We start from the raw sequence: 22,829 nt of genomic DNA, 5'->3' as shown, positions 1-22,829 counted from the left end.
GCAATCTAGCTCCTACGGATGAGGTCAGACGAGCACACCTCACGCGACACTCCGAAGCTTAATAAATAAGGCAATGCATTGCTTGGTAGATGCCTGGTCCAATCATTGTAATCACTCTTCCAAAGTGTGCACTTTGGCTGTATCCCAGTAGTTTGCAAGCGACTCGCCCAGAAACTCCTTTGCCTCCCTGTCACTCTGCATTTCCTTAGTCAAAAAGCGGTTGAACAGTCTATCGCGCGCTGGTCCCTCCCAAATAAGGCGACAGTAGTTATCAGCCAGCGATTGCTGCTGTTGAATCTCCCCTTGGTCGTCCTGGTTATCGGTACCGCCTCTGGGCTCTTCCGTCCAGTCGATGCGCACTGTCATCAATCTTTTGTACGCTCTTACGCTCTTCTCTCCTCCTTCAATGTATATAAAGTGAAACTTGTCATTTTGCAACCAGCATCCCGACAGGCCATGTTGCTGAGCATTTTTGCGTACCTTAAATTGATGCGATGGGTTATTCATATATCTCACCTTAAAGACTGCTGCACGTGTACCCCTCGTTTTCTCATTTTCCGCTCTCTTACTGTCGTCTTTCTCGTGCCTCTCCTCTCTCGTCAACTTATTCTCCTCATTTGCACGCTCATGCTCAGCCTTGCGCTTGTGCATATCTTTGCGCACTTTAGCCTCTACCTTTGTAGGATCCTGGATGGCGTCACTTGCCAAGACGCGCATGAGATTTGATAGTTTGACTATAGTGGTAAAATTAGCAGTGCTTCAGCAAAAAATCAGTAACTCACCCTTCGGAGGGTCTGGAGGAAGCAGTCCCATCTTAATTCTATCTCTCTTATCACTCAACTCCCCTTGTCGTCTCTGTTTGCGCATCTTCTTCATTTCCTTCTTTGTCAACTTCATATCGAGAGCGGCGAACTTGGATCTGTCGTGAGGAGCAGGTATAGGAATAGGATGCTGAACGTAAAGAGTGATGAGACTGTCATCTGAGTGAATTTTTGAGTCATTGTGGACATCATCAGGATATGATTCAGGGTTGTTTAACAATGGTTGATCCCACCACTCAACAGCAGGCGGAGGTGGTCTCTGAAGTGCATCGTTAGAAAAAATAAGCATATGAAAGCATGCTCACCTTCAAAGCACGCTCAGATGCAGCTTCAGATTCACCAGTGATACCAGCTTTCCTGGCATTCTCATCAATTTTACGCTTTAATTCTTCTAGTTTGGCCTGTAGATGATTGTGAGAAGAGACCATGTGATTTCGACTGGACTGACTTCATTGCGTACCGCATCAGCTTGAGCTATATACTTTCCAGGCCTAGAGAAGACCATTTGACGTTTGCGTTTAGCAGGAACTTCGTTAGCATCTCCTGCTTGAAGGTAAGGGTTAGCTGAAGCGGCTGGAGCTGCGCCTTTATTTGCCTGTGCAATGTTAGCACCGCTCATATCACGTCGATGACGCACCTTTACAGACGTGAATTTGGGCGCAGCAGGTTTAGTCGACGCTGGGGACGCTGGTGAGGAGGCGTTGGCCAATAGAGGATGGCTTGTAGTGCCTAAACCACTTCCGGGTGCTTTGGTATCGGTGCGATTGGCTTCAAGATGAGGATTTATGCGCGATTGAGTGCGCTGCTTCATTTCATGCGTCTTGCGTGCAATTTCTGCTCTGCTCTTTGCGATGGAAGTGCTGAGATCTGGTGTTTGAGGCGGAGCAGACGGAGCGGAAGGAGCTTTTGATTGGTTTGGCTGTGACCAACTCGCTGTGAGCTTTGCCACTCTTGCCTTAGCTTCCGCTAGTTTGTCCTGTACTGATTGTGGTTGTGATAAGCTTGCCGGAATACTTGATTCGCTGCTGTCGTTGCTGCCGCATATGTTACAGATGGCTCCACAGAGGACACGAACTCACCTGCGTAAGCGCTTAGAGGAACCTTCCTCCGTCCCCTGCGTCCCATCAAGTGCTCTCTTGCTCGACGACATCAACGTCCAAGTTTAAGAGATGAGCGCGCCAATCCACGGCAATTATAAAAGTGCCAGCCATTCATTGTAGCATATTCACCTGCTTACAAAATATAAATTAGATTACTACTCGAAGAGACAGAGCAACGTGAACGGTATTGATAGCAGATTGGATGCTCTGGGCGAAGATTTCTGCCATTCGCTGCGAGGAAAGAGGATACTTGATATTGGTTGCAACGAAGGAAAGATTGCGATTGAAATTGGTGTGTTTGGCGTGGTGACGCTGCGAACATAGCCAACAAGCTAACACCACACGATAAGCCCAAAGATATTCCCCTGAAGTCATACACGGAATCGATATCGACGCGTCTTTGATCAACAAAGCAGTAAAACAACTCAAACTGATTTGGTCGACGACTAAGCCTGTGGAGGAGGAAAAGGGAAAGCGGAAGCGCGTAGATGAGCCAGCGACCGTCCAGCCTAACTACTTCCCAGTATCAATGTAGGTGAAGTCACGTGTGCATCACACTACCTAAACCAAATACAAACAGGCCAAGCATCTTTGGCTTTGTGCCTTTTCCAGAATCAATGAAAGGTTTCCCGCGTAATGTTGAGTTCAAACATGCAGATGTTACGCGAATGGAGGTTGAGGATGGGTCATATAACGTCATTCTCGCACTATCGCTCACAAAGTGGATACACTTGAACGGGGGTGATGAGCAGCTCTTGGAATTTTTCAATAACGCGCATAAAATGTTGAGCGATGGAGGAGTACTCGTGCTAGAAGCTCAACTTTTCAAGTCGTATCAGAACGCAGTGAGCGACATGCGTGTGGGTTGATAATGAAATGAAAAGAGTCATATCTCACAAGCCATTAGCAACTCAAGGAAACTTTTGATAGACTTGAAATAGACCCTTCTCAGTTCGAGAAAATTTTGATCAAGCAGATAGGATTTAAAAAGGTGCGACATTGCACGGGAATTCGGGGTGAGTATGAGTTTGTATTTGTAGGGGTTAAGCTGACATGCGTTGAGACCGCGGAGTATCAATCTACACAAAGTAGCCTTCTTCTCAGTATTTTGGCTGATCGAAAGGATATACCAAATGGAAATAGAAAGTGGTATTGTAGAATAGAAGATTCAAATACAGCGCATAATACTTACACATCTGGCCTTTAAATTGGCTCAAAATCACAAATTTTAGTTTTCGCCTGTGACGCCTCATAAAAAAATTATCAGCGAATCACCTTCTTCAACGACTTACAAGAGCTCAACTTCAAGAAATGTCAGCTGCTCGTCCAACCGTCAATGTCCACGGTGGTGAAGCCTCTTCATCATCAGTACCACTTCCAGCTGTTTTGACTGCACCAATCCGTTTGGATGTTGTCGCCGCTGTTCACAAGTCAATTGCTAAGAACAAGCGTCAACCATACGCAGTCAGCCCACAAGCTGGTCACCAAACCTCTGCTGAGTCTTGGGGTACTGGTCGTGCTGTTGCCCGTATTCCACGTGTTGGTGGTGGTGGTACTCACCGTTCTGGTCAAGCCGCCTTCGGTAACATGTGTCGTAGCGGTCGCATGTTCGCTCCAACTCGTGTTTGGAGAAAGTGGCACGTCAAGGTAAACCAAAACCAACGCCGTTTCGCTGTTGTTTCCGCTTTGGCCGGATCTTCACTTCCTTCATTGGTTTTGGCACGTGGACACAGAGTTGACCAGCTTGAAGAAGTTCCATTGGTTGTTCCATCTTCAGTCGAGTCTATCCAGAAGACCAAGCAAGCTATTGACTTGCTCAAGTCTGTTGATGCTTACGACGATGTTGTCAAGGTTTCCAACTCACGTGGTAAGCGTGCCGGTAAGGGTAAATACCGTAACCGTCGCTACCGTCAACGTAGAGGTCCTCTTGTCGTCTACGATGAAGACAAGGGTCTTAGCAAGGCTTTCCGTAACCTTCCAGGTGTTGAACTTTGCAACGTTCGTCGTCTTAACCTTCTTCAATTGGCTCCTGGTGGTCACATTGGTAGATTCATCATCTGGACTGAGGGTGCTTTCAAATTGTTGGATGAAATCTTCGGTACCTTCGACAAGCCATCTTCTCAAAAGCTTGGCTACACCCTCCCACACGCTAAGATTGCTAATGCTGACATTACTCGTGTTATCAACTCTGATGAAATCCAATCAGTCCTTAGACCAAAGGGACCAAAGGAGGCTAAGCGTCCATTCACCCAAAAGAAGAACCCTCTCCGTAACAAGAACGTTCTTTACAGACTTAACCCATACGCTCAATCATTGCGTCGTCAAGAAATTCTCAAGTCTGAGAAGAACAGAAAGTCTAACGTTAAGAAGAGCGCTCCTTCAGGTCAAGCTAGTAAGGAATTCTTGGAGACTTTGCTTGCTCCATAAATTGGCTCTTTAAAGTCGTTTAAAAGTCGTTTTACTTCATTCAATGTGTTTCATTTATGCATGAAATGATGTTTTTTTTTTCTCATATGTGCTATGTATAATCGCAAAAGCTACAAAAAAGTAAGGTGTAATGGGGTTTGAGAAGCTGATTGTTGTAGTTCCATATGCAAATAATGAAGGTGTGATTTGGTGTGTATATGAATGCTTTGTCTGAGTGAATAATTGATGGTATATAATGTGTGCCTTGTGAGGATGTAATCTATGGTGAATTTAATATCTATAATAAATCACTATTCATCTACTCTCTCACTTGCGTCGCCATGTGTTGGTGGTGGTGGAGCAGGTGCAGCAGTTGGAGCGGGTGGGGCAGTCAATATGGCCGCCTGGCCCAGTTTTGTAGGACTGAGCGACATGGATGGAGAGCGGGAAGTGATAGCGAATGACGAGTTGCGTGATCGGCGTGGTGTGATTTCGAGTGTGTCGCCTTCTTCTGACTCGCTCGATTGGCTGCTACTGCTGCTATTACTGTCATATTCGTGGTGAGCATGGTGTGCATAGTAAGAGGGGTGAGAAGGGTGAGAAGGGTAAGGTTGCAATGTATTTACGTGTAAATGCCCTTCTTGTAATTGCTGCTCTTCCTGTGCTCGCGTCTGCTCTTCGCGCGGCCTTTTCATTTTAAAGGTAACCAGTGAGGCGGTATCGGTCATGGACTCATTGGCAGTGCTATTATTATGAGCGAGCGGGGTGGAGTCTTGCTTAGAGTGCTCAGAGTGCCCCGAGTGATTTGAGTGCTCAGAGTACGTGTGCTCCGAGTGCACATTAGGTGTGGGTGTGCTGGTGCTTGTACTAGTAGCATCATCGCCACTAACAGCGCTATTCAGCCCCATCACTGCCTCCTTATCTTCCCTGTCTCTATCACCTGTCTCGTTGAGATCATACACACCATCTATACCGACATGCCGCCATCCGTCGCCCCTATTGCTCCAGTACTGTGTCGGCTGGTTCAGTTCGCTCGCGTCGCTGCTCTCTGCGCCGTCGTCGCTCTCTTCTTCATCACCCATTGCAATAGATGAACGCAGGTGAGATGAATGGGAGTGGGAGTGCGCGAGAGCCAGCAGTTGATCACTATCTTCCTCCTCATCGCTGCTGTCTGAGTGTCCAGACAGCTGCACATCGATATCGACATCGTCGTCGTACAAACTCTCTGCCACCGGCGAGTGAGGCGAAGGCGGGGCAGCGTGCAAGATCGCCGGAGTTTGTTGTTGAGAGGTGGGTGAGAGTGACGAAATACTAGCTTTGTGCATCTCCCTCTCTCCCTGCTGCTTTTGCCTAATCTCCTTTTCCCTCTTTTCCCGCTCCGTGTGGTGGTCACTGAATGAGGCAAAGCGAGTAGGGGCTGAGGTATTTGAGGATACGGATGTCTTACGGTTGCCGAGCGTCAATCCTTTGAGGAATCCTCGCAGGGTGCCGCGCTTGCCCGTCGACGCTGCAGGAGACGCCGCTGAGCTGCGACTGACCGTGGGCTGCTCGTCAAAATCTCCCGTGCTGCTGCTGTTGCTGAGTGTGACCGTGTCCGAGTTACCGCGCATCATCGGTATTGGTGTCGGGGCCGTGACCTGGGTGAATTGGGGTGGTTGCGTTACGTTGGGCGATGATGTACCAATCTCATTAGATAAAGACGAGCGCGGAGATTGTGCGGCATTCAACTGGAGATGGTTCATCGATTGTCTGCGTGATGAGGGATCTGACTTGTGAGCTCTACTCGACTGCGAAGACAAGGATGCCGCGCGTGAGAGGTGGGTCGGTGGTTGAAGATTGGGTGCTGCGTTGTTGCTATTACTACTACTGTCCAAAGAAGATAACCTGCGTTGTTTAAGAGTTTGTTGGTTTGTTGCTGGAGATAAATCAGCATTGTAAAATTGCTTAACGGCTGATGTCGGTGCGTAGGGGTTATTGTCGTCATTGTGCTCATCCAAATCTGACTGTGAGTGGTACTGATATGGATTGTAGTTGTTTGAGTTGACAGAACCACGTCGAGGTACACCAGTTGCACCAGTAGCAGCGTTGAAAGCATTTGCTATATGCCTCCAACCCCTCTTCAATCGCGTTCTGAAATTAAGTGCAGACTCAACCTCTTCATTTGTAACTTGAACAGCGGGGGATGCGTTGACATCGGTGTGTTTGAGCCATTCAGAAGGTTCATGTATACCTCTCAAAATCCATGGGTGTGACTATATTGAAAGTTAGAAAGTGGATTTAATGAGAAAATCACAACTCACCTTCACTTGAGCCAGTTTTATGCGCTTTGTGGGATCCTTTTCAAAAAGTTTGTTAAGTAGATCGCGCAATTGTTTGCCTTCCTCAGAATCTTTCAAAGACAGTTGATCAGCGCCCGCATAAGGAGGGTATTCGACAGGTTGGGCAGGTATGACGTTGAACAGAGCAAATTCGTTTTCAGCAGTGAAAGGAACTTTACCAAAGAGGAGACAATATAGGGTAACTCCTAAAGCCCAAACATCAATAGCGTTGGTAATTCTTGGACGTTTAGAATCGAATTGAGAAGAGCGTTGAAAGCATAATTCAGGGGCGAAGAAAGCGGGGCTACCAGCAGTTTTAGCAAGATCTTGATCAGTGAAGAGGGGTTCCTCAGAGGAAGTGGGGCTATTTGGAGTAGAAGAGTCTAGTTGAGTGGAGGAGTTGTTGGTGGTGCTACTGAGAGTAAAAAGAGGGGATTGATCAGGACTCTGCGCAGATAACGCGTAACTGAAGTGACTAACACCAAAATCACTTATTTTAACTTTCTTAGAATCATTCCATAATAAGTTAGCAGGCTTAATATCACGGTGGATTATACCTTGGTAGTGTAAATATTCTAAACCGAGAATTACATCAGTGAGCGTGGATCTTGCCTGATTAACTGTCATTGTAGGCAGAGAATGCTCATTCTTCCACTGAATCTCACCACCTTTCATCAACTCCAATATCATATAAATAGTCTTTGAACCACCGTCATCGATAATTTCCTTCAATTGCACGACATTCTCGTGGTGCAATTTTTTGAGAATTGCAATCTCTTTGCATATTTTGTTATCCGTCGGCTTACGGAGATGGTTTTCAGCGGTTGATGGACGTGATTTCGAGCCGAGTAATCGTTTCTTTGGAGCTCTATCAACCATTTTAACAGCCTGGGATGATGTATTAGATGGAATTTTAGTGGGTGACTATCCGCTCACAAATCTCTCATTGGTCTCCGTATCAATCGCTTCCCTCACACGGCCGTGCTGGCCTTTACCCAACTCTGATAATAATAAATATTGATTTATAAGTAATCTTCCATGCTCATCTCTTGATTTTATTATTTCAGACGTTAGTATTGTCTGATCTGTCATGGGTTTGTTTGATGGTGGTTAGGAAACAAGGAAGTACAAGGATTTAAAGCGAGATAAATGGAGATAATTGGCGATGGATCCATGAATGATATATATATTTATAATTTAGCCTATTCCCCATCACTGAACTGGACGAGTTGCTCACCATCGTCATCTCCTTCAACACCTTGATACTCCCTCTTATCAACCACTTTGTCATTCACGTTTATGAGATTTGAATCGCTATTTGCTAGCGTTGTATCCTTCTCAAATAGTTGTTTACCAGATTTCCTTGTATTCCATCTCTTCAATTCCTCTCTATCTTTGTTATTAAGCTTTTGAAGCTGGGCTTCCTCAGCCTCCTCTAGCTTGGCGTTCCTTTCCTTTATAAAGTTAATCCTCCACTCATTAAAGTTTTGTATTGTTAATTGAGTACCTCTTGTTCTCTCCAACTCGGCTTCAATCTCTGCTTGCTTCTTATCAGATTCAACTTGTTGCTTTGATTTTAATCTATTGAGAAGTAGATCTGATAAACTATCTTTAAGCGTTGAAGATAACGTAAATACTAATGGCATCCCTAAGCTCTCATTACCCAAATCAACTAAGTCATTGTGCAAATTTTGAACATCTTCATCACCCAAATCACCTTCCAAAACATCAATTTCAAACTCTGGCAATTCATCTGGATATTTTGGAGTATAATTGACTGACAAATTAGTTGAAATAGTATCTTCACCTTCAACTTCCTCTGAGTCTAATTTAATTGATAGTTTATTATCAGATAAAACAGTTAGTTCATCTGCATAGATTGATTCAAGTACCTTGGTCAAAAGTTAGTCTAATGGTTAAAATCAATTACAGTCGACCAACTTCAACTTCCTCCTTAACTAATTCATCTATTTATTTATTCATTTAGAGACCTTGAGTTCTAGTCGTACAAATACCACCCACTCATAATTTATACTTAATATCTTGATCGTTTGAACGTTAATCTGAAGGGAGTTTGGTACATTCAATTTCAGTTTCAGTGGGGGCTTGAGGTAGAACACAGAACATGTTTAATTTCTATTGGCTGGTTAAATGTTATTATGCCTATCAATCAACCCACTTACATTCATCATATTAATCATATTATTCCGTTTAATCTCCAATTCTATACAATCGTTATCACTTCTACAGACTAACACGTTATCACTCTCCAGCTTTCCATCGAATTTGTATTTTTGCTGTGGTTTTTGTGATATAAATTGGTCGAGTTTGGCTTGCTCTGACATCTCGGTCATCGTTGTGAAGTTTGATGATGTAAGTGGAGTTTATTGGTTTGTTATTTGATTAGACCATAGAAGTACACAGGTATAAACAATCTTATCTCAACTTTGGTCAATCAAACATGAGTATTATATCTTGTAATACATGTCAATTCAAGTACACGCGTGGTAATTTGAAGGAATCAAAGTTACACGACCTATTTCATAATAACTTAGTACACGGTATGACTTGGAAGCTTAAGCCAAACAAATCAATCAAAATTATTCATCAATCGGGTGATATCACTCTACTCAAGATTGATTATAATAATATAAAGCTGAATTCGAAACTATATTACGCGTTAAGTCAGGTTCACGATCAGTTAAACGCGTCTTTGAACTCCCCTCCGCTAACTACTACAATTCTCGTAAAATCTTCATCTTACATGATTCTACGCGATAATCACATTATTGCTTCTGCAATTACTTCTCCTTGGAATGTTGCATACAGCTTACACTCCCAAGCATCACACTCGAATCTTATCATCAACATTCACTCACCTGTAAAAGTCAAATTTGCTATTCACCGCATACACGTAATCAACAAACACAGAAGACAACGTTTAGGTCTCTTACTGCTAAACTCAATAGCCCAGAATCAAGTCTACGGCTACACTCTATCTCCTAACCAGATTGCATTCAGTCAGCCCACTACTGCTGGTTCATGCTTAGCGTCCAGCTGGTTCAATATTAACTCAAATACCTCAAAAGCTCTTAGTTACTTGGTTTGCTAATATTCACTGAGTTTTACGCTTATTCTTAGCATCTCTTTGCATTATCTTGGTATTTTTCGTGTTTTTCTAAATATCTTCGCATTGCATCATCACACTCAGTCTTTTTTGTACGGCGTCATGATACTGTCAACTATATCAGCGTTAAATAGGGCAGCATTTAGAGGAGGAGCATGTAGAGGATTCATAGCAGCCACTTCAACTGTGCCACTCAAAACACACTCTCACCTTAGACAACTCTCCACGGTCAACCTCGCATATGAGAAAATAGAGGGGAGTTTAGACTCTGAGCCGATTGTAGTCTGCCACGGACTGATGGGATCCAAGCAGAACTGGCGGACGTTGGCGCGTAACATGGCAACCAAAACGCACAGCTCCATCTACACGCTCGATTTGCGCAACCACGGCACTTCTCCACACGCAACGCCTCACGACTACGCTCACATGGCAGCGGATGTATCTCAATTCATCGAATCGCACAACCTCCACAACGTCACCCTCCTCGGACATTCGATGGGCGGTAAAGTCGTGATGGCGTTAGCGCTAGCACAGCCGCATCTCCTCCGTCGTCTCATCGTCGCTGATATGTCGCCGCAGAGAGCATCCATATCGGAAGAGTTCCTCGCTTATACGCAGACTATGGTAGACATCGAACACGCTAACGTGCGTTCCAAGAAGGAGGCTGACGAGATGCTCAAAAAGGTCGAAAGCAATATGGCTATAAGACAATTCCTTCTCACTAACGCGGAGATGAATAAGGATACTGGCTTCTACAAATTCAGAATCCCTGTCGATATCCTCCGCGATTCTATAGACGCTATCGGTGACTTCCCTTTCGGCGAGCAGAGCAATGCAGTGTTTGATAAACCTACAACTTTTATCAAGGGCGAGCATAGCAGTTATCTCAACCACAAGAATATCCCACTCGCCAAGCGCTTCTTCCCCAATATGCAGCTACATACACTCAACGCTGGCCACTTTGTGCACACGGAGAAACCTGCTGACTTTGTCGAGCTGGTGCGGGAAGCTGTTGAGAATGACCGGGCGTTGTAAAGAATATCGCAATAGTCGTGTACTAATTTACTTACATGTTCATCTATATCACTTTATCGGTTCAGTACATTAGTCGCCTCGTCTCAGCTGTTTCTTTTCCTTGTGCATTTTCTTGCGCCTCTCCATGCTCGCGCTTTCCTTGCGCTTGAGCTGCTCTACACGCTGCGACTTGGCTGGGGCAGTATCTCCGGGAATGTTGCGGGAGCTAGCATGAGCGATAATTTGCGCAATACGCCTTCTCACACACGCTGCATTCTGTTGTGCTGACCGGCTGCTCGAGTCTGCTGCAACGATTGCGTCGCTCGAACGGACGTAGTGGGGGTCAATTCGTAGCGCTGTGTGCACATAAGCAGGTAACCACTCCTGTACCACTCCCATTCGCCCTACTGCTTTGCTCGCCGTCTTGTTCACATGCTGCCCCCCACTGCCCGAGCTACGTGTGTGCGTGATGGCGATTGCATCTTCTGGGATACTCTTGCTCAATGCTGGAAGCTTCTTCACCCACTCTCGAGAACCCTCTGGCACACTACTTTCCCTCCCTCGCTTGCTCCACTGGCTTGCGCTTCGCTGTACTGCCCACCTTGAAATCATCACCCAGATGTCGCAAAGCCAGCCTATTTAATTTGTAAAAATGCAGAAATGCAGAAATGCTCATTTATGTTTCTTATCTTACTTGTTCAATTGTCTTTTATCTTAAATCAATGTGTGAAATAATTACTATATCTTTATCAATGTTATTATGCAAATTATTAAAGGAGGCTGACCCTCAATCCACTTGCATCTCCTGCTCTTCAGTAGATACTGTGAGTACCTCTGAAAGTGCGGAGCGAGTGCGAGGAAGATAGTCCTGCGTTTGGTTCCGTCTCTCGCGTTCTTCAGCACCGTCACTAATCGAAGCTGTCAATGCGGGCGACACTGACTGTGTAGGCGGCGACGGTGTATCTTCCGTAGCTGCAGCTGCAGCTGCAGCCGTCGCCGTCGTCACCGTGTTAAACGCCGCGGCTGGATTATTCTCATCAAATCGCAAAGGCGCTAGTTGAAATTGATTCTGCTGTGCATTTCCACCCCCATCCATCCCAGTGAAGCCCCTGAAATCATCCTCGAATATGTTAGTCATGTTGGCCATATTCGTCATGTTTCCCGTCGTATCCGTCTCTACACCCATATTCGTCCAGTTGTCAATATCACGATTTATCTGGTTGAATGTGGTGAGTGGTGATGCTGGTTGAGGCATCTGCTGCGTTGGTTGTGCCTCTGGTCGCATGCGCGGCGTCTGCTGATTATCGCGTGCCAGGTATGGCGCTATATAGTTGTCGCTCTCGTTCGTCATATCCGATCGTGTTTGACACCTGCAGTTAAATTTCAAATATTAACCTAGTTATTCCTAATCATCACTCTTTCACTCACCAGAATCTATGTCCTACGCGCCACGCTCTGCTTTGACACTCCTTACTGCAGTACTTGGCCTTTCTGCAGATCCTGCACTTGGCAAACTCCTTGGGAGATGTCTCCCACTTGCCACATGCAACATTGGCACATTGCCTAATACCATTAAATGACTCATGCTTCCGACACGCATTCCGCATCGTTACTCCTGCCCAATACCTGATCTCTGAAGGGAGGTATATCGATGTAGGATCATCAATGTGTCCTTCATAGGTGAATGACTCGACGATATAGAATAAGTTCCTCTTATAATGATCTCTATAGCTAAGTCTGTCAATTGGACTCTCTTCAGGATCAAATGATGGTCTACCAACTTGCCATGCGCGTGAAGGTGCTTGAAATCCTTCTCTTATGTGTGGGTATTTTGAGATATATGCTAGTAATTGTAAAGCAAGTAGAACGTCCTCTTCACGGTATATAGTATTCTCTTCAGGCCTGAAATATTCTATATGCTCAATTGGTCTGCGAGTAACGGGTGATGAGTTGGTAGATTGTGTTGGTAGTGTAGATTGCGTAGGTTGTGTCGGCTGGGTGGGTTGTGCTACTGCTGCTGGTTGCATCGTTTGCCCTGGTTGAGGTGTTTCCTGTTGCTGATTTTCTATTCCTGCAACTACTTGTGGAGTATTTGCAGGCGTCGGTTGGGAATTTATGATGGTCTGTTGACTAGATGGAACAACTGTCCCCGATCTCGATCTTACGTAATTGTTTGTCTCAGGTTGTTCCTCAACGTCATCCTCCGATTGGACGACACTCGACGACCTTGATTCTGATGCTTCAGTCTGAGTTGATGTCGATGGCTCAGGCTGGTCGTGCTCATTAACCTGATCTGTGAAAATTGGAGTGCTGTTCGGAACGGCGGGTGGCATGGGTGACACTTGTGATACATGCACTTGTCCGAGACCCGTGATCGGCTCCTCGTCACCAAGAAGGGTAGATTCCGGTGTTGCAGAGGGCTCAGCAGATTCGGACAATTTGCTTGCCTTGCGATTATTCTGATCATTAAGCCAGGCTATGGACAGGTATTAGTAATCGATTCTAGAAAACCAAGGTAGTCGACAAAGACCCACCTCTCAAGCTTATCGTGTGCAGGTGATACTCCTTAATCTTTTTCAATCTGTACCTATCCATTGAAGCTTTCCAAGTCCCGAGGATAGCGCCTGCGACATCAAGCACACCAGCTTGAACGACCTTTGTGCGGAGCTCTTCAGAACCCCTGACGCCAATGTTTACGCAACACTGAAATGATAAAGTCCAGATATAAAGAATCTGCCTGTCATACACGCCTTGCAGAGGCTGTGAACCACGATCGGGAGCGAGTAGAAAAGGCGTTGGAGTTGCAGAAGCGCCTGGGACAAGCAAAATAGACATTGCCCACTTCATGATCCTCACAAGTCGCTCAATTCCACCGTCATACGCCACGATATCTCTGACTTTCTGGGAAACGGAGGTGAGGTATTGGAGGTTAGTGAGTGAGTTGATGAGTGCTACTGGATCGCGTGCATCGAGTGCTGATCGTGTGGACTGTGTGAGCCGTGTGGGCTGCGTGTAATTAGAGCGTGTGCTCACCTTTGCGGTCGTAGAAAGACGTGGAAACAACACACGATGCTCTGTTCTGTGCTGGATTAGAGAAATTGCTTTCCCTCATATTTAATTCGCAGTATCTCGTTTAGTCCGCTGACGGTACGAGTCCAAGAGATTAAATCGCGTGCAAATCCCGGTGACTGAATTTAAATCGTGTGGCTATGGTAGTAGGGGGATTCGTATGCGTAGCAGCAGCTAAATAGTCCCCTTGTATTCGGATCTACTCATCTCTCATCACCGCCGAAAATGGCAGAGATATGGCATATGCGATAGATGGGGCCATAGAGATCACTTGGGATTTAACCAACTTGAATTTTCATCGAAATCCACGCTTTTACCTGTTTTATCTCTTGCATCCTCACTACTATGTCTGAAAGACTCGATAGATGGCGCACGCATATTGGGGGCATCCCAGCACTGGCTCTGCCTACAGATTATCCAATGCCTTCACAGCCAAAGTTCATCGAAGCCGTTGAGAAGTTCCGCGTCGATCAATCTGCACAACAATCGCAGCTAATCTCAATTTACTTGATGCTGCTGTACAGATACACTGGGGATACATCCATCATTCTCGGATTCAACAGTGACGACGAGCCATCGTTCTCGAGGTTCGAAATCGATCCAGCGGCGTCTTTCGGTTCTCTTGTTGCCCACGTTGAGCAAACACTAGACGATGCAAAGAAATACGCTGTTCCCTTTGATCAGCTTAGGTCTGAGATTCTCAAGGCAAGCCATTCAAACGATAGCACCATCTTTAGAGTCTCTCTCTCAACCACCCCCAACGAGCGCACTCAATCGGCATTAGCTTCCGATTTGGCTGTTTACTACGATCAGGTTGAGAAATCTATCGCCGTTGTCTACAACGCACTCCTCTTCTCAAACCAGAGAATAAAGAGCCTTATCATGCAATTCAACCTCCTCAGGAATAACACTGCCAACATTTCAAACATTGGCTCTTTTCCTCTCTTCACCGAGTCTCAGGCTGGTATTTTACCTGATCCTCGCGCTGACCTCGACTGGTGTGGCTATAAGGGTGCCATCACCGACATATTCTCAAAAAATGCTCATATCGATCCAACTCGCACTTGCATCGTTGAGAGCACTGACCAAGGCAACAAACAAACGTGGTCGTATAAGGAAATCGACGGCGCATCTAATATACTCGCTCACCATCTTTTGAATGGTGGTATACAAAGAGAGGAGGTCGTTATGGTTTACGCCTACAGAGGTGTTGACTTGGTCGTTGCTGTCATGGGTGTTCTCAAAGCTGGAGCTACCTTCTCTGTTATTGGTAGGCGATAATATTTCATTTCATTTACATTAACTAACCTCGATACTCAACAGACCCCGCCTACCCTCCTTCTCGTCAAAATATCTACTTGCAAGTCGCGCGTCCTCGTGGTTTGGTGGTGCTCGACAGAGCCGGAGTTCTGTCGGCAGAAGTCAAAGACTACATCAATCAGGAGCTAGACTTGTGCGTCCAAGTTCCTGCTTTGCGCCTCACCAAAGATGGATTAAGAGGCGGCTCTCTCGATGGCCAACAAGACATACTCGCAAACCCATCACCAAAATCTGTTCAACATCCAGGTGTTATACTGGGTCCTGATTCAATCGGCACTCTTTCTTTCACTTCTGGCTCAACTGGTATTCCAAAGGGTGTGATGGGTCGTCACTACTCACTCACCCACTTTTTCCCTTGGATGTCTGAGCGTTTCAATTTGACAAAGGATGAAAAGTTCACTATGCTTAGTGGTATCGCACACGACCCTATCCAAAGAGATATCTTCACACCTCTTTTCCTCGGTGCTGAGTTGCACGTTCCAACGTCTGAAGATATTGGCACACCAGGTCAGCTTGCTGAGTGGATGGCGGATTCCCAAGTCACAGTCACACACTTGACACCAGCGATGGGTCAGTTACTGTCAGCTCAGGCCGTTAGACACATACCGTCTCTCAAGAATGCCTTCTTTGTTGGTGATGTCCTCACTAAACGTGACTGTACTCGTTTGCAAGCTTTAGCTCATAACGTTCAAATAAATAACATGTACGGTACAACTGAGACCCAAAGAGCAGTATCATACTACTCTATCCCTTCAGTTAACGCTAATTCTTCTTTCCTCGGTAGACAAAAAGATATAATGCCAGCTGGTCAGGGAATGATTGACGTGCAGTTACTTGTTGTTAATCGCCAGGACAAGAACGTCCTATGTGGTGTTGGTGAAGTCGGCGAGATTTACGTCCGTTCAGGTGGTCTGTCAGAGGGTTATTTAGATCCAAATGCTACTAAGGAGAAATTCACCGAGAATTGGTTTGGCTTTGGCGTTGAAAGGAGAGATACCATAGCCGAAACGAAACCAGACTACAGTAAATATTGGAAAGGTATTCGTGACAGAATGTACAGAACTGGCGATTTAGGTAGATATGGCCCAGATGGGTTGGTAGAGTGTACTGGTAGAGCAGATGACCAAATCAAGATCCGTGGATTTAGAATTGAGTTGGGTGAGATCGATACTCACCTTTCAGCTCATCCATTGGTAAGAAACAATGTTACTCTCGTCAGACGTGACAAGGACGAGGAAAAGGTTCTTGTGTCGTACTTTGTTCCAAATGAAACAAGCGAGCTTGAAGGATACATGAGTAACGACGAAGATGAAGGTCACGACGTTCAGGATGATCGTTCAAGGGAGATTGCTAGAGGACTGAAGCGTTACCGTAAGCTTATCAAGAACATGCGCGAGCATCTCAAAACCAAGCTACCAACGTATTCGATCCCATCTAGTGAGTCTTAGTATTTTATTTGAATGATGCTGACTAGATTTTTCAGTTTTCATCCCACTCACGCGCATGCCACTCAATCCAAATGGTAAGATCGACAAGCCAGCTCTGCCATTCCCAGATACGGCTATTCTTACGCCGCGTACAAACGTGGGTGACGACCGTAAGCTTACTCCAATTCAACAAACTATCCACGATGTCTGGAAGAATCTTCTTCCTTCAGCACCATCATCTATCGCTTTAGATGACAACTTTTTCGATTTAGGTGGTCACTCCATTTTGGCGACTCGATTGATTTTCGAGATAAGAAAAGCTCTCGTCGTTGAAGCACCGCTCGGATTGGTGTTCGAGCAGCCAACTATTGAAGGATTGGCCTACTCAATTGAAGGAATGAAGGCAGCCGATCTCGGACTGCATGCTGACGTTGTCGGTGTGAAGAAGGATGACAAAGCAGCGTCGGATGAGGTTCATTACGGAAACGATTTCGATTCTCTCATACCTCGATTGGCTGACAAGTACCCAGCACTACCATCAGACTTGAACAACAAGAAGCTTACTGTGGTTTTGACTGGTGCCACTGGTTTCCTTGGTGCTTTTGTTCTGCGTGATCTGCTCAAGTTGCGTGGAGACAGAGTGGATAAAGTAATCTGTGTTGTTCGTGCTAAATCGAACGAGGACGGTATCAACAGACTCAGACAGGGTGGATCAGCGCGTCATTCATGGGATGAGACGTGGGTCAAGCAGGGCAGAGTTGAGGCAGTAGTTGGTGATCTTGAATCTAAGCATTTTGGATTAGACGAAAAGGAGTGGAATAGGCTTTCGAGTGACTCTGACGCCATAATTCACAATGGTGCATTTGTGCACTGGGTTTACTCGTACGGCAAGCTTCGTTCGGCTAACGTTCTCTCTACAATGACTGCTATTGAACTGGCAGCCAACCAGAAGGCTAAGGCGTTGTCATTTGTGTCTTCAACTTCCGCACTCGATACTGAACATTACATCAAGCTTTCTGATGAATTGACACTGTCCGGTCAATCTTCAGGTGTGCTCGAGTCAGATGATCTTGAAGGCGCTCGCGAGGGACTTGGCACTGGTTACGGACAGAGCAAGTGGGTCGCCGAGAAGCTTTTGATGGAGGCCACGAAGCGAGGCTTGGCCTGTACGATAGTTAGACCGGGGTACGTTGTTGGAGATTCAGAGTCAGCAGGTAGGTGAGGTGATCTACTAATGAAAACAATCTAATGAGGCAAAAGTGACAAACACGGATGACTTTCTGTGGAGGTTAGTCAAGGGATGCGTACAACTCGGACAAGTGCCAAATATCCACAACTTTGTTAACATGGTACCCGTTGATCACGTCGCCAGACTTACAACACTGTCTATGCTGAGTAGGGTTGAAGACGGAAATAGTAATGGAGTTGTCCACGTAACAGCTCGACCACCTGTGCGTTACTCAGACTTATTAGGATGTCTGGAGAAATACGGATATCAAGTTCAGACGAGTGACTATCTTGTGTGGAGGTCAGAGCTGGAGAAGCACGTAATGGAAGTTGGAGATAACGCATTGTTCCCATTGCTGCACTTTGTTTTGGATGACCTGCCTACGTCGACCAAGAGTGCATCGCTGGATGACAAGAATGCACAAGAGTTGATCAAGAAGTCCAAGGCGGATGAGAAGGTCAAGACGACGGTTGATATGCCTTTGTTGGGATTATACGTCGCGTGGTTGGTCAAAGCGGAGTTCCTGGGAGCACCAACTGGGGAAGGGGAGTACAAGTTACCGAGAGTAGACGAAGCACGGGCTATTGGAAGAAGTGGACATTAGAATATAAAAAATAGAGATATATTTATTTTTTCACAAATATCTTGGACTGCAACCACTTAATACTCATACGCTGAGATTGAAATGAATCAAGCGAGCAGAGGGGGAAAGAGAAACAACAACAATTCATTTAACAATGGTGCAAGGTGGGTTTATTATTGGGCTGTGTACCAGCCACCTGCTTACAAGGTCCAGGAGACAGAGCTGGAGAACCCATAATAAGAGCGCAGATAAGTTACAAGGAGCGATAGTGAGTATATGATGACGTATATTCCAATCTAACACGCTTTTAGGGCAAGCAAGTCGTCATCTCCACGCGTCAAAACGAGAAACTCAGAGGGACACTCATTTCAGCCAATCATGAGATTACACTTAAGCAGGACACCAAACACACAAAAGTACAGCTCAAAGACTTGGTCGACTTGGAGCAAATAAAGGCTGATTGTGAGTGGTATTAGTGGTGCTACAATTCACTCAATCTCACAACTCCAAAAGCCTTCAAAGTCGATACAGATATCTCTAAAGCTAAGCACACCAACGAACGCGAGCTAAAGCCTTGGACGCCAGACGTCTTACCGGATGATCCTGCTATCATTTCATCCTCACAAGACGCTTCTGCGTCGTTGAGCTGGGCGGATGATTATCCAAGTAATGAGTCTGTGGAGACACAAGATAATCATCAAGGTGGCGCCTGGGATCAATTCAAGGCAAACGAACAGATGTTTGGATTACAAACAAACTACAATGAGGAAATGTACACTACAAAGCTCGATAGGTCGGGAAATGACTACAAAGAACGCGAGAAGAAGGCTGATAAACTGGCAAAAGAAATTCTTAACCAGCAATCTTCAAACGCTCACGTTAATGAAGAAAGAGGTCAGTCTGTGGCTTTAACCGAGGAAGAAAAGTATTCTGGCGTCACAAGAGGTCCAAATGCATATGTTCCTCCACAAGCACGTAGAGCTTCACAGAAGGTGCAACAACAGCAGTCATTGCAGCAACCAGAAGAGCAGCCATTGCAACAACCAGTGCAACAACCAGTGCAACAGCCAGAGCAGCCATTGCAGCAAAAAGAACAACAACCCAGTCAACCAGAGCAACAACAACAGCCTCAGCCACCCACCGCTCCAAAATCCCAAGTTCAAATGCAATTACCTCATGAGAAAGTGCCCACAAAACCTTCGGACCCTTCTCTTATTGGTGACTTTAGAGCTTTTGTCTCAAATGAAAAAGAGCGCTTACAACAAAAGAAGCAAGCACTCGTAAACCAAGAAAAGTCATCTACAGTTGCTGATTTGATCAAGTTTGGTCAGTCTTTCAAGCTCAAGACTGATATGCCAGAAGATATCGCAGGTATCGTTGCAAAGAATGAGAGAAAGGAGAAGGAGAAGGAATCTGATAAATCAATCTCTGACACCTCAACCAAGTCAAATGCAAAGCCGGACGACTTCAAACAATCCAAGTCACCTTCTTTGAAGCAGTACATGAACATACCCAAGATTCCGCCTTTCAACCCTGAGCGCGTAAAGGCTGTCAGAGCTGAGCGCAATCGTCATGTCTCACAACCGGCTACCAATCAATCTCCAGGTTCACCTCCTGTCGATCGCCGTTCAGTTGTTTCACCTGCCTTATCACAAGCTAGCACATCAACTGCAGGTGGATCAAAATCTTTGAATCCAAAAGCCTTCTCATTCAAACCTAATCCAAATGCCATGTCTTTTACACCAGGTGGATCATCTAACAACCTATCACCAAAACCACCATCACAATCAACTTCTCAAGTTACTAGTACTAGCGCTCCGACGCCTATTAAAAATCCATTTTTTGGTACAAAGCCAATTAAACGTGGCTTGTCTGGGCTGCACGTAAAGGAAGATTTCAATCCATTCAAGAATCAAACAGTAATGGAAGCACAACAGATTGGACCACACTGGCAATTCAGTGGAAAGTCATATAAATCGAGGTTTCCAAGTAATCAGTACTATGGAAACAATGATTATGGTTCACCTGATGAAGCTGTTGCAGCTCAGAATATGGTGATTGCACAAGCACAAGCCGCAGCACAAGCACAAGCACAAGCGGCAATGAGTCAAGGGCAGCCGTACTACTATAGAATTCCATTTGGCGGACAGTCACCAATGCCAAATGGAGGAGGACCAATGGGAGCACCAGGAGCACCTGGGGCACCACCAGGGCCAGGCCCAGGACCATATGGAATGGTACCACAATTCATAGCTGGACCACCCTCAGGACAAGCGATCGGATTTGGACCACAAATGCAACCAGGTCAAGGACCACCACCTGCGCAAATGTTCCAAGCTGCGATGGCGGCAGGATTGCAAGCACCCAGACAAGCATATATGCCACAATTTTCACCTAATATGCAAAACAGGCCGCCAATGGGAGGGCCACCACCTGGACACCCACAACATCAATCAACAACACCAACACCACAGCAATCACAGCAATCACAACCAAGCCAAGGAGGAGGAACAGTTTTTGCAGCATACCCATCACCTTCACCTCAGATGACACCACTGGTACCTTACCCAGCGCCACAGATGACACACATACGAGCAGTGGGAGTTGGCTCACCGGGTCCACCGAGCACAAACTCACCGTCGACATATTCACCAGCGCCAGAAGTATAAAGAGTAAAAAAAAAGCAAGAAAGATGGATTAGTCAGATGAGGGAGGATAAATGTATAGTTTTAGGGATGTATTGGACTTTTGAAGTTTTTCTACGTTTTATATGTGTGTCTTGAGTGATAGCAATCGTAGCAACCAACGGATGGAATTCTATCGTCAGGCGTCGGAGGCAGTTGAGAGGGTGCTTAACAAGCAGACGTCGGTTAAATCGTACGCCCATTCCAAGCGACTGCTCGCTCTTGTACTGGAGACGCTCAAGTACCAGGATGTGATAAAGCAGCTGGTTGGAGTGACTGGGTTGCTAGATAAAGAGAAGAAGGCGATTAAGATTGCCAAGCCACAAGGCGATCCTATTTATCTTGTCATGGTTCTTCTACACGACCTGCTATTCTCAAAGCGGCAGGCGATTGAAGCTGGCTCAGGGCCGATCAAAGATGCAATTCTGCGCCACAAAACGAGATTAAGGGGGGAACTCACCAAGTTGAGAGTCAAGGCTGGTGTGACGACGAATAGTGATTTGGGTAGGAAGGCTGAATCTGAAGGAGAACTTATTCCGAGATACCTGCGCATCAACACAAACAAAATAGCATTTATCGATGGCGTCACCAAGCTGGCTCAGCTGCTGGGTTTGCGCGAGGATAAGACGAGCAATGAGCAGCCACTAGCGAGTGACGCATACAGGGTAGTGGAACATATACCGAGCCTGATAGCAGTGCATGTAAGGCTATCGCAACGCATAACGTCGAGCGACATGTACAACAGCGGGGAGGTAATACTGCAAGATCTAGCGAGCTGCATGCCACCGGTAGTGCTGCTGAATGAGCTCAAAACATATGGCAAGAGGCTGGCGAGTGAATTGGACAGTCAGAGTCACAACATGGGCACGGTCATCGATGCGACGGCGGCACCCGGCAACAAGACTACGCTGCTGTCGTCGCTCATGCACAACAAAGGCAAGCTACTCGCTTACGAGCACATGCCAAAACGATTTGCGACGCTCGAAAAGATGGTCAGTGTGGCTGGTTGCGCTAACACCCAAAACGTCCTGGGTGATTTCACCCATTGCGATCCATTTGCACACGCCGACGTCACACACATCCTCCTCGACCCGAGCTGTACGGGCTCTGGGATTGTCAACAGACTCGATTACCTCACTGAACAAGGTGCGTTGGCGGCGTGGAAGGTTTATAGCCTTGATGTTCACACACACACCAGATAACGACGACAGAGAGGCGCACGATGACCGTCTCAGTGCCTTGGCGGCTTTCCAGGAGACTATCATAGGACATGCGATGAAATGTGGGTAGTGTGCGTATTGCGTATCAACCAACCAACATATCACGCCACTTTAGTTCCAAATGTACGCCGCATCGTATACTCTACCTGCTCAGTGCACGAGGAGGAGAATGAGTGCGTGGTTATGAATTCGCTCATCCAGCATCCCGATTTTAGACTTGCGAGCAGAGACTCGTGTCTGCCGGAATGGCCTACGCGCGGTCACTCTGAGCCGTTTGGTGGTGATGTCGGTTTGGCGCAGAGCGTCATTCGCTGTTCTCCTGGAACCGACCGCACCAATGGATTCTTTGTGGCTTGTTTCGAGAGAGTGGATACTGCAGAAGGAGCCAGAGTAGCAGCAGCTGCCCCAGCAAAGAAACGCAAGAACAAAAACAAGAATAACAAAAAGAAGAGCAAAACTAAAAGTCAAAACCAAAGCAGTGATGTGTAATATAATATGTATGTGTATAGAGT

At 46.0% G+C, this 22,829-nt stretch overlaps 11 protein-coding genes across 11 annotated transcripts; 6 read left to right on the top strand and 5 right to left on the bottom strand.

The window, feature by feature from the left end:
- Window positions 1-111: 111 nt before the first annotated feature.
- Window positions 112-1,946, bottom strand: J056_002667 (uncharacterized protein; the record flags this gene model as incomplete). Its single annotated transcript, XM_009271932.1, has 6 exons — window positions 112-734; window positions 783-1,080; window positions 1,127-1,222; window positions 1,270-1,416; window positions 1,459-1,802; window positions 1,901-1,946. 6 exons carry the CDS (start codon window positions 1,944-1,946, stop codon window positions 112-114), a joined length of 1,554 nt encoding a protein of 517 aa, XP_009270207.1.
- Window positions 1,947-1,990: 44 nt separating this feature from the next.
- Window positions 1,991-3,013, top strand: J056_002666 (putative methyltransferase C2A9.10; the record flags this gene model as incomplete). Its single annotated transcript, XM_009271931.1, has 6 exons — window positions 1,991-2,021; window positions 2,073-2,213; window positions 2,272-2,452; window positions 2,502-2,781; window positions 2,829-2,937; window positions 2,985-3,013. The coding sequence occupies 6 exons, from the start codon at window positions 1,991-1,993 to the stop codon at window positions 3,011-3,013; spliced, it is 771 nt and encodes a 256-aa protein (XP_009270206.1).
- A 219-nt stretch (window positions 3,014-3,232) lies between these two features.
- J056_002665 (60S ribosomal protein L4-B) lies at window positions 3,233-4,348 on the top strand (the record flags this gene model as incomplete). Its single annotated transcript, XM_009271930.1, has 1 exon — window positions 3,233-4,348. One exon carries the CDS (start codon window positions 3,233-3,235, stop codon window positions 4,346-4,348), a length of 1,116 nt encoding a protein of 371 aa, XP_009270205.1.
- A 290-nt stretch (window positions 4,349-4,638) lies between these two features.
- J056_002664 (Serine/threonine-protein kinase ssp1) lies at window positions 4,639-7,737 on the bottom strand (the record flags this gene model as incomplete). The annotated part of the gene is made up of 3 exons (XM_009271929.1): window positions 4,639-6,579; window positions 6,628-7,533; window positions 7,582-7,737. The coding sequence occupies 3 exons, from the start codon at window positions 7,735-7,737 to the stop codon at window positions 4,639-4,641; spliced, it is 3,003 nt and encodes a 1,000-aa protein (XP_009270204.1).
- Window positions 7,738-7,847: 110 nt separating this feature from the next.
- J056_002663 (RWD domain-containing protein 1) lies at window positions 7,848-8,999 on the bottom strand (the record flags this gene model as incomplete). Its single annotated transcript, XM_009271928.1, has 2 exons — window positions 7,848-8,537; window positions 8,829-8,999. 2 exons carry the CDS (start codon window positions 8,997-8,999, stop codon window positions 7,848-7,850), a joined length of 861 nt encoding a protein of 286 aa, XP_009270203.1.
- A 1,070-nt stretch (window positions 9,000-10,069) lies between these two features.
- On the top strand, window positions 10,070-10,807 carry J056_002662 (Abhydrolase domain-containing protein C22H12.03; the record flags this gene model as incomplete). Its single annotated transcript, XM_009271927.1, has 1 exon — window positions 10,070-10,807. One exon carries the CDS (start codon window positions 10,070-10,072, stop codon window positions 10,805-10,807), a length of 738 nt encoding a protein of 245 aa, XP_009270202.1.
- A 69-nt stretch (window positions 10,808-10,876) lies between these two features.
- J056_002661 (uncharacterized protein) lies at window positions 10,877-11,398 on the bottom strand (the record flags this gene model as incomplete). Its single annotated transcript, XM_009271926.1, has 1 exon — window positions 10,877-11,398. The coding sequence occupies one exon, from the start codon at window positions 11,396-11,398 to the stop codon at window positions 10,877-10,879; it is 522 nt and encodes a 173-aa protein (XP_009270201.1).
- Window positions 11,399-11,573: 175 nt separating this feature from the next.
- J056_002660 (MYND-type zinc finger protein samB) lies at window positions 11,574-13,898 on the bottom strand (the record flags this gene model as incomplete). Its single annotated transcript, XM_009271925.1, has 4 exons — window positions 11,574-12,156; window positions 12,215-13,262; window positions 13,321-13,761; window positions 13,820-13,898. 4 exons carry the CDS (start codon window positions 13,896-13,898, stop codon window positions 11,574-11,576), a joined length of 2,151 nt encoding a protein of 716 aa, XP_009270200.1.
- Window positions 13,899-14,200: 302 nt separating this feature from the next.
- On the top strand, window positions 14,201-18,434 carry J056_002659 (L-aminoadipate-semialdehyde dehydrogenase; the record flags this gene model as incomplete). The annotated part of the gene is made up of 4 exons (XM_009271924.1): window positions 14,201-15,125; window positions 15,179-16,612; window positions 16,659-17,816; window positions 17,863-18,434. The coding sequence occupies 4 exons, from the start codon at window positions 14,201-14,203 to the stop codon at window positions 18,432-18,434; spliced, it is 4,089 nt and encodes a 1,362-aa protein (XP_009270199.1).
- An 81-nt stretch (window positions 18,435-18,515) lies between these two features.
- Window positions 18,516-21,082, top strand: J056_002658 (uncharacterized protein; the record flags this gene model as incomplete). Its single annotated transcript, XM_009271923.1, has 4 exons — window positions 18,516-18,577; window positions 18,627-18,681; window positions 18,725-18,875; window positions 18,927-21,082. The coding sequence occupies 4 exons, from the start codon at window positions 18,516-18,518 to the stop codon at window positions 21,080-21,082; spliced, it is 2,424 nt and encodes an 807-aa protein (XP_009270198.1).
- A 140-nt stretch (window positions 21,083-21,222) lies between these two features.
- On the top strand, window positions 21,223-22,806 carry J056_002657 (Putative methyltransferase C2C4.06c; the record flags this gene model as incomplete). Its single annotated transcript, XM_009271922.1, has 3 exons — window positions 21,223-22,243; window positions 22,296-22,379; window positions 22,433-22,806. The coding sequence occupies 3 exons, from the start codon at window positions 21,223-21,225 to the stop codon at window positions 22,804-22,806; spliced, it is 1,479 nt and encodes a 492-aa protein (XP_009270197.1).
- Between the last annotated feature and the right edge of the window lie 23 nt (window positions 22,807-22,829).

This window comes from Wallemia ichthyophaga (assembly GCF_000400465.1).
Source record: "Wallemia ichthyophaga EXF-994 unplaced genomic scaffold scaffold23, whole genome shotgun sequence".
Classification (NCBI taxonomy): domain Eukaryota; kingdom Fungi; phylum Basidiomycota; class Wallemiomycetes; order Wallemiales; family Wallemiaceae; genus Wallemia; species Wallemia ichthyophaga.
The sequence above is the reverse complement of the archived record's forward strand: the minus strand, read 5'-3'. Positions and strand labels throughout refer to the sequence as shown.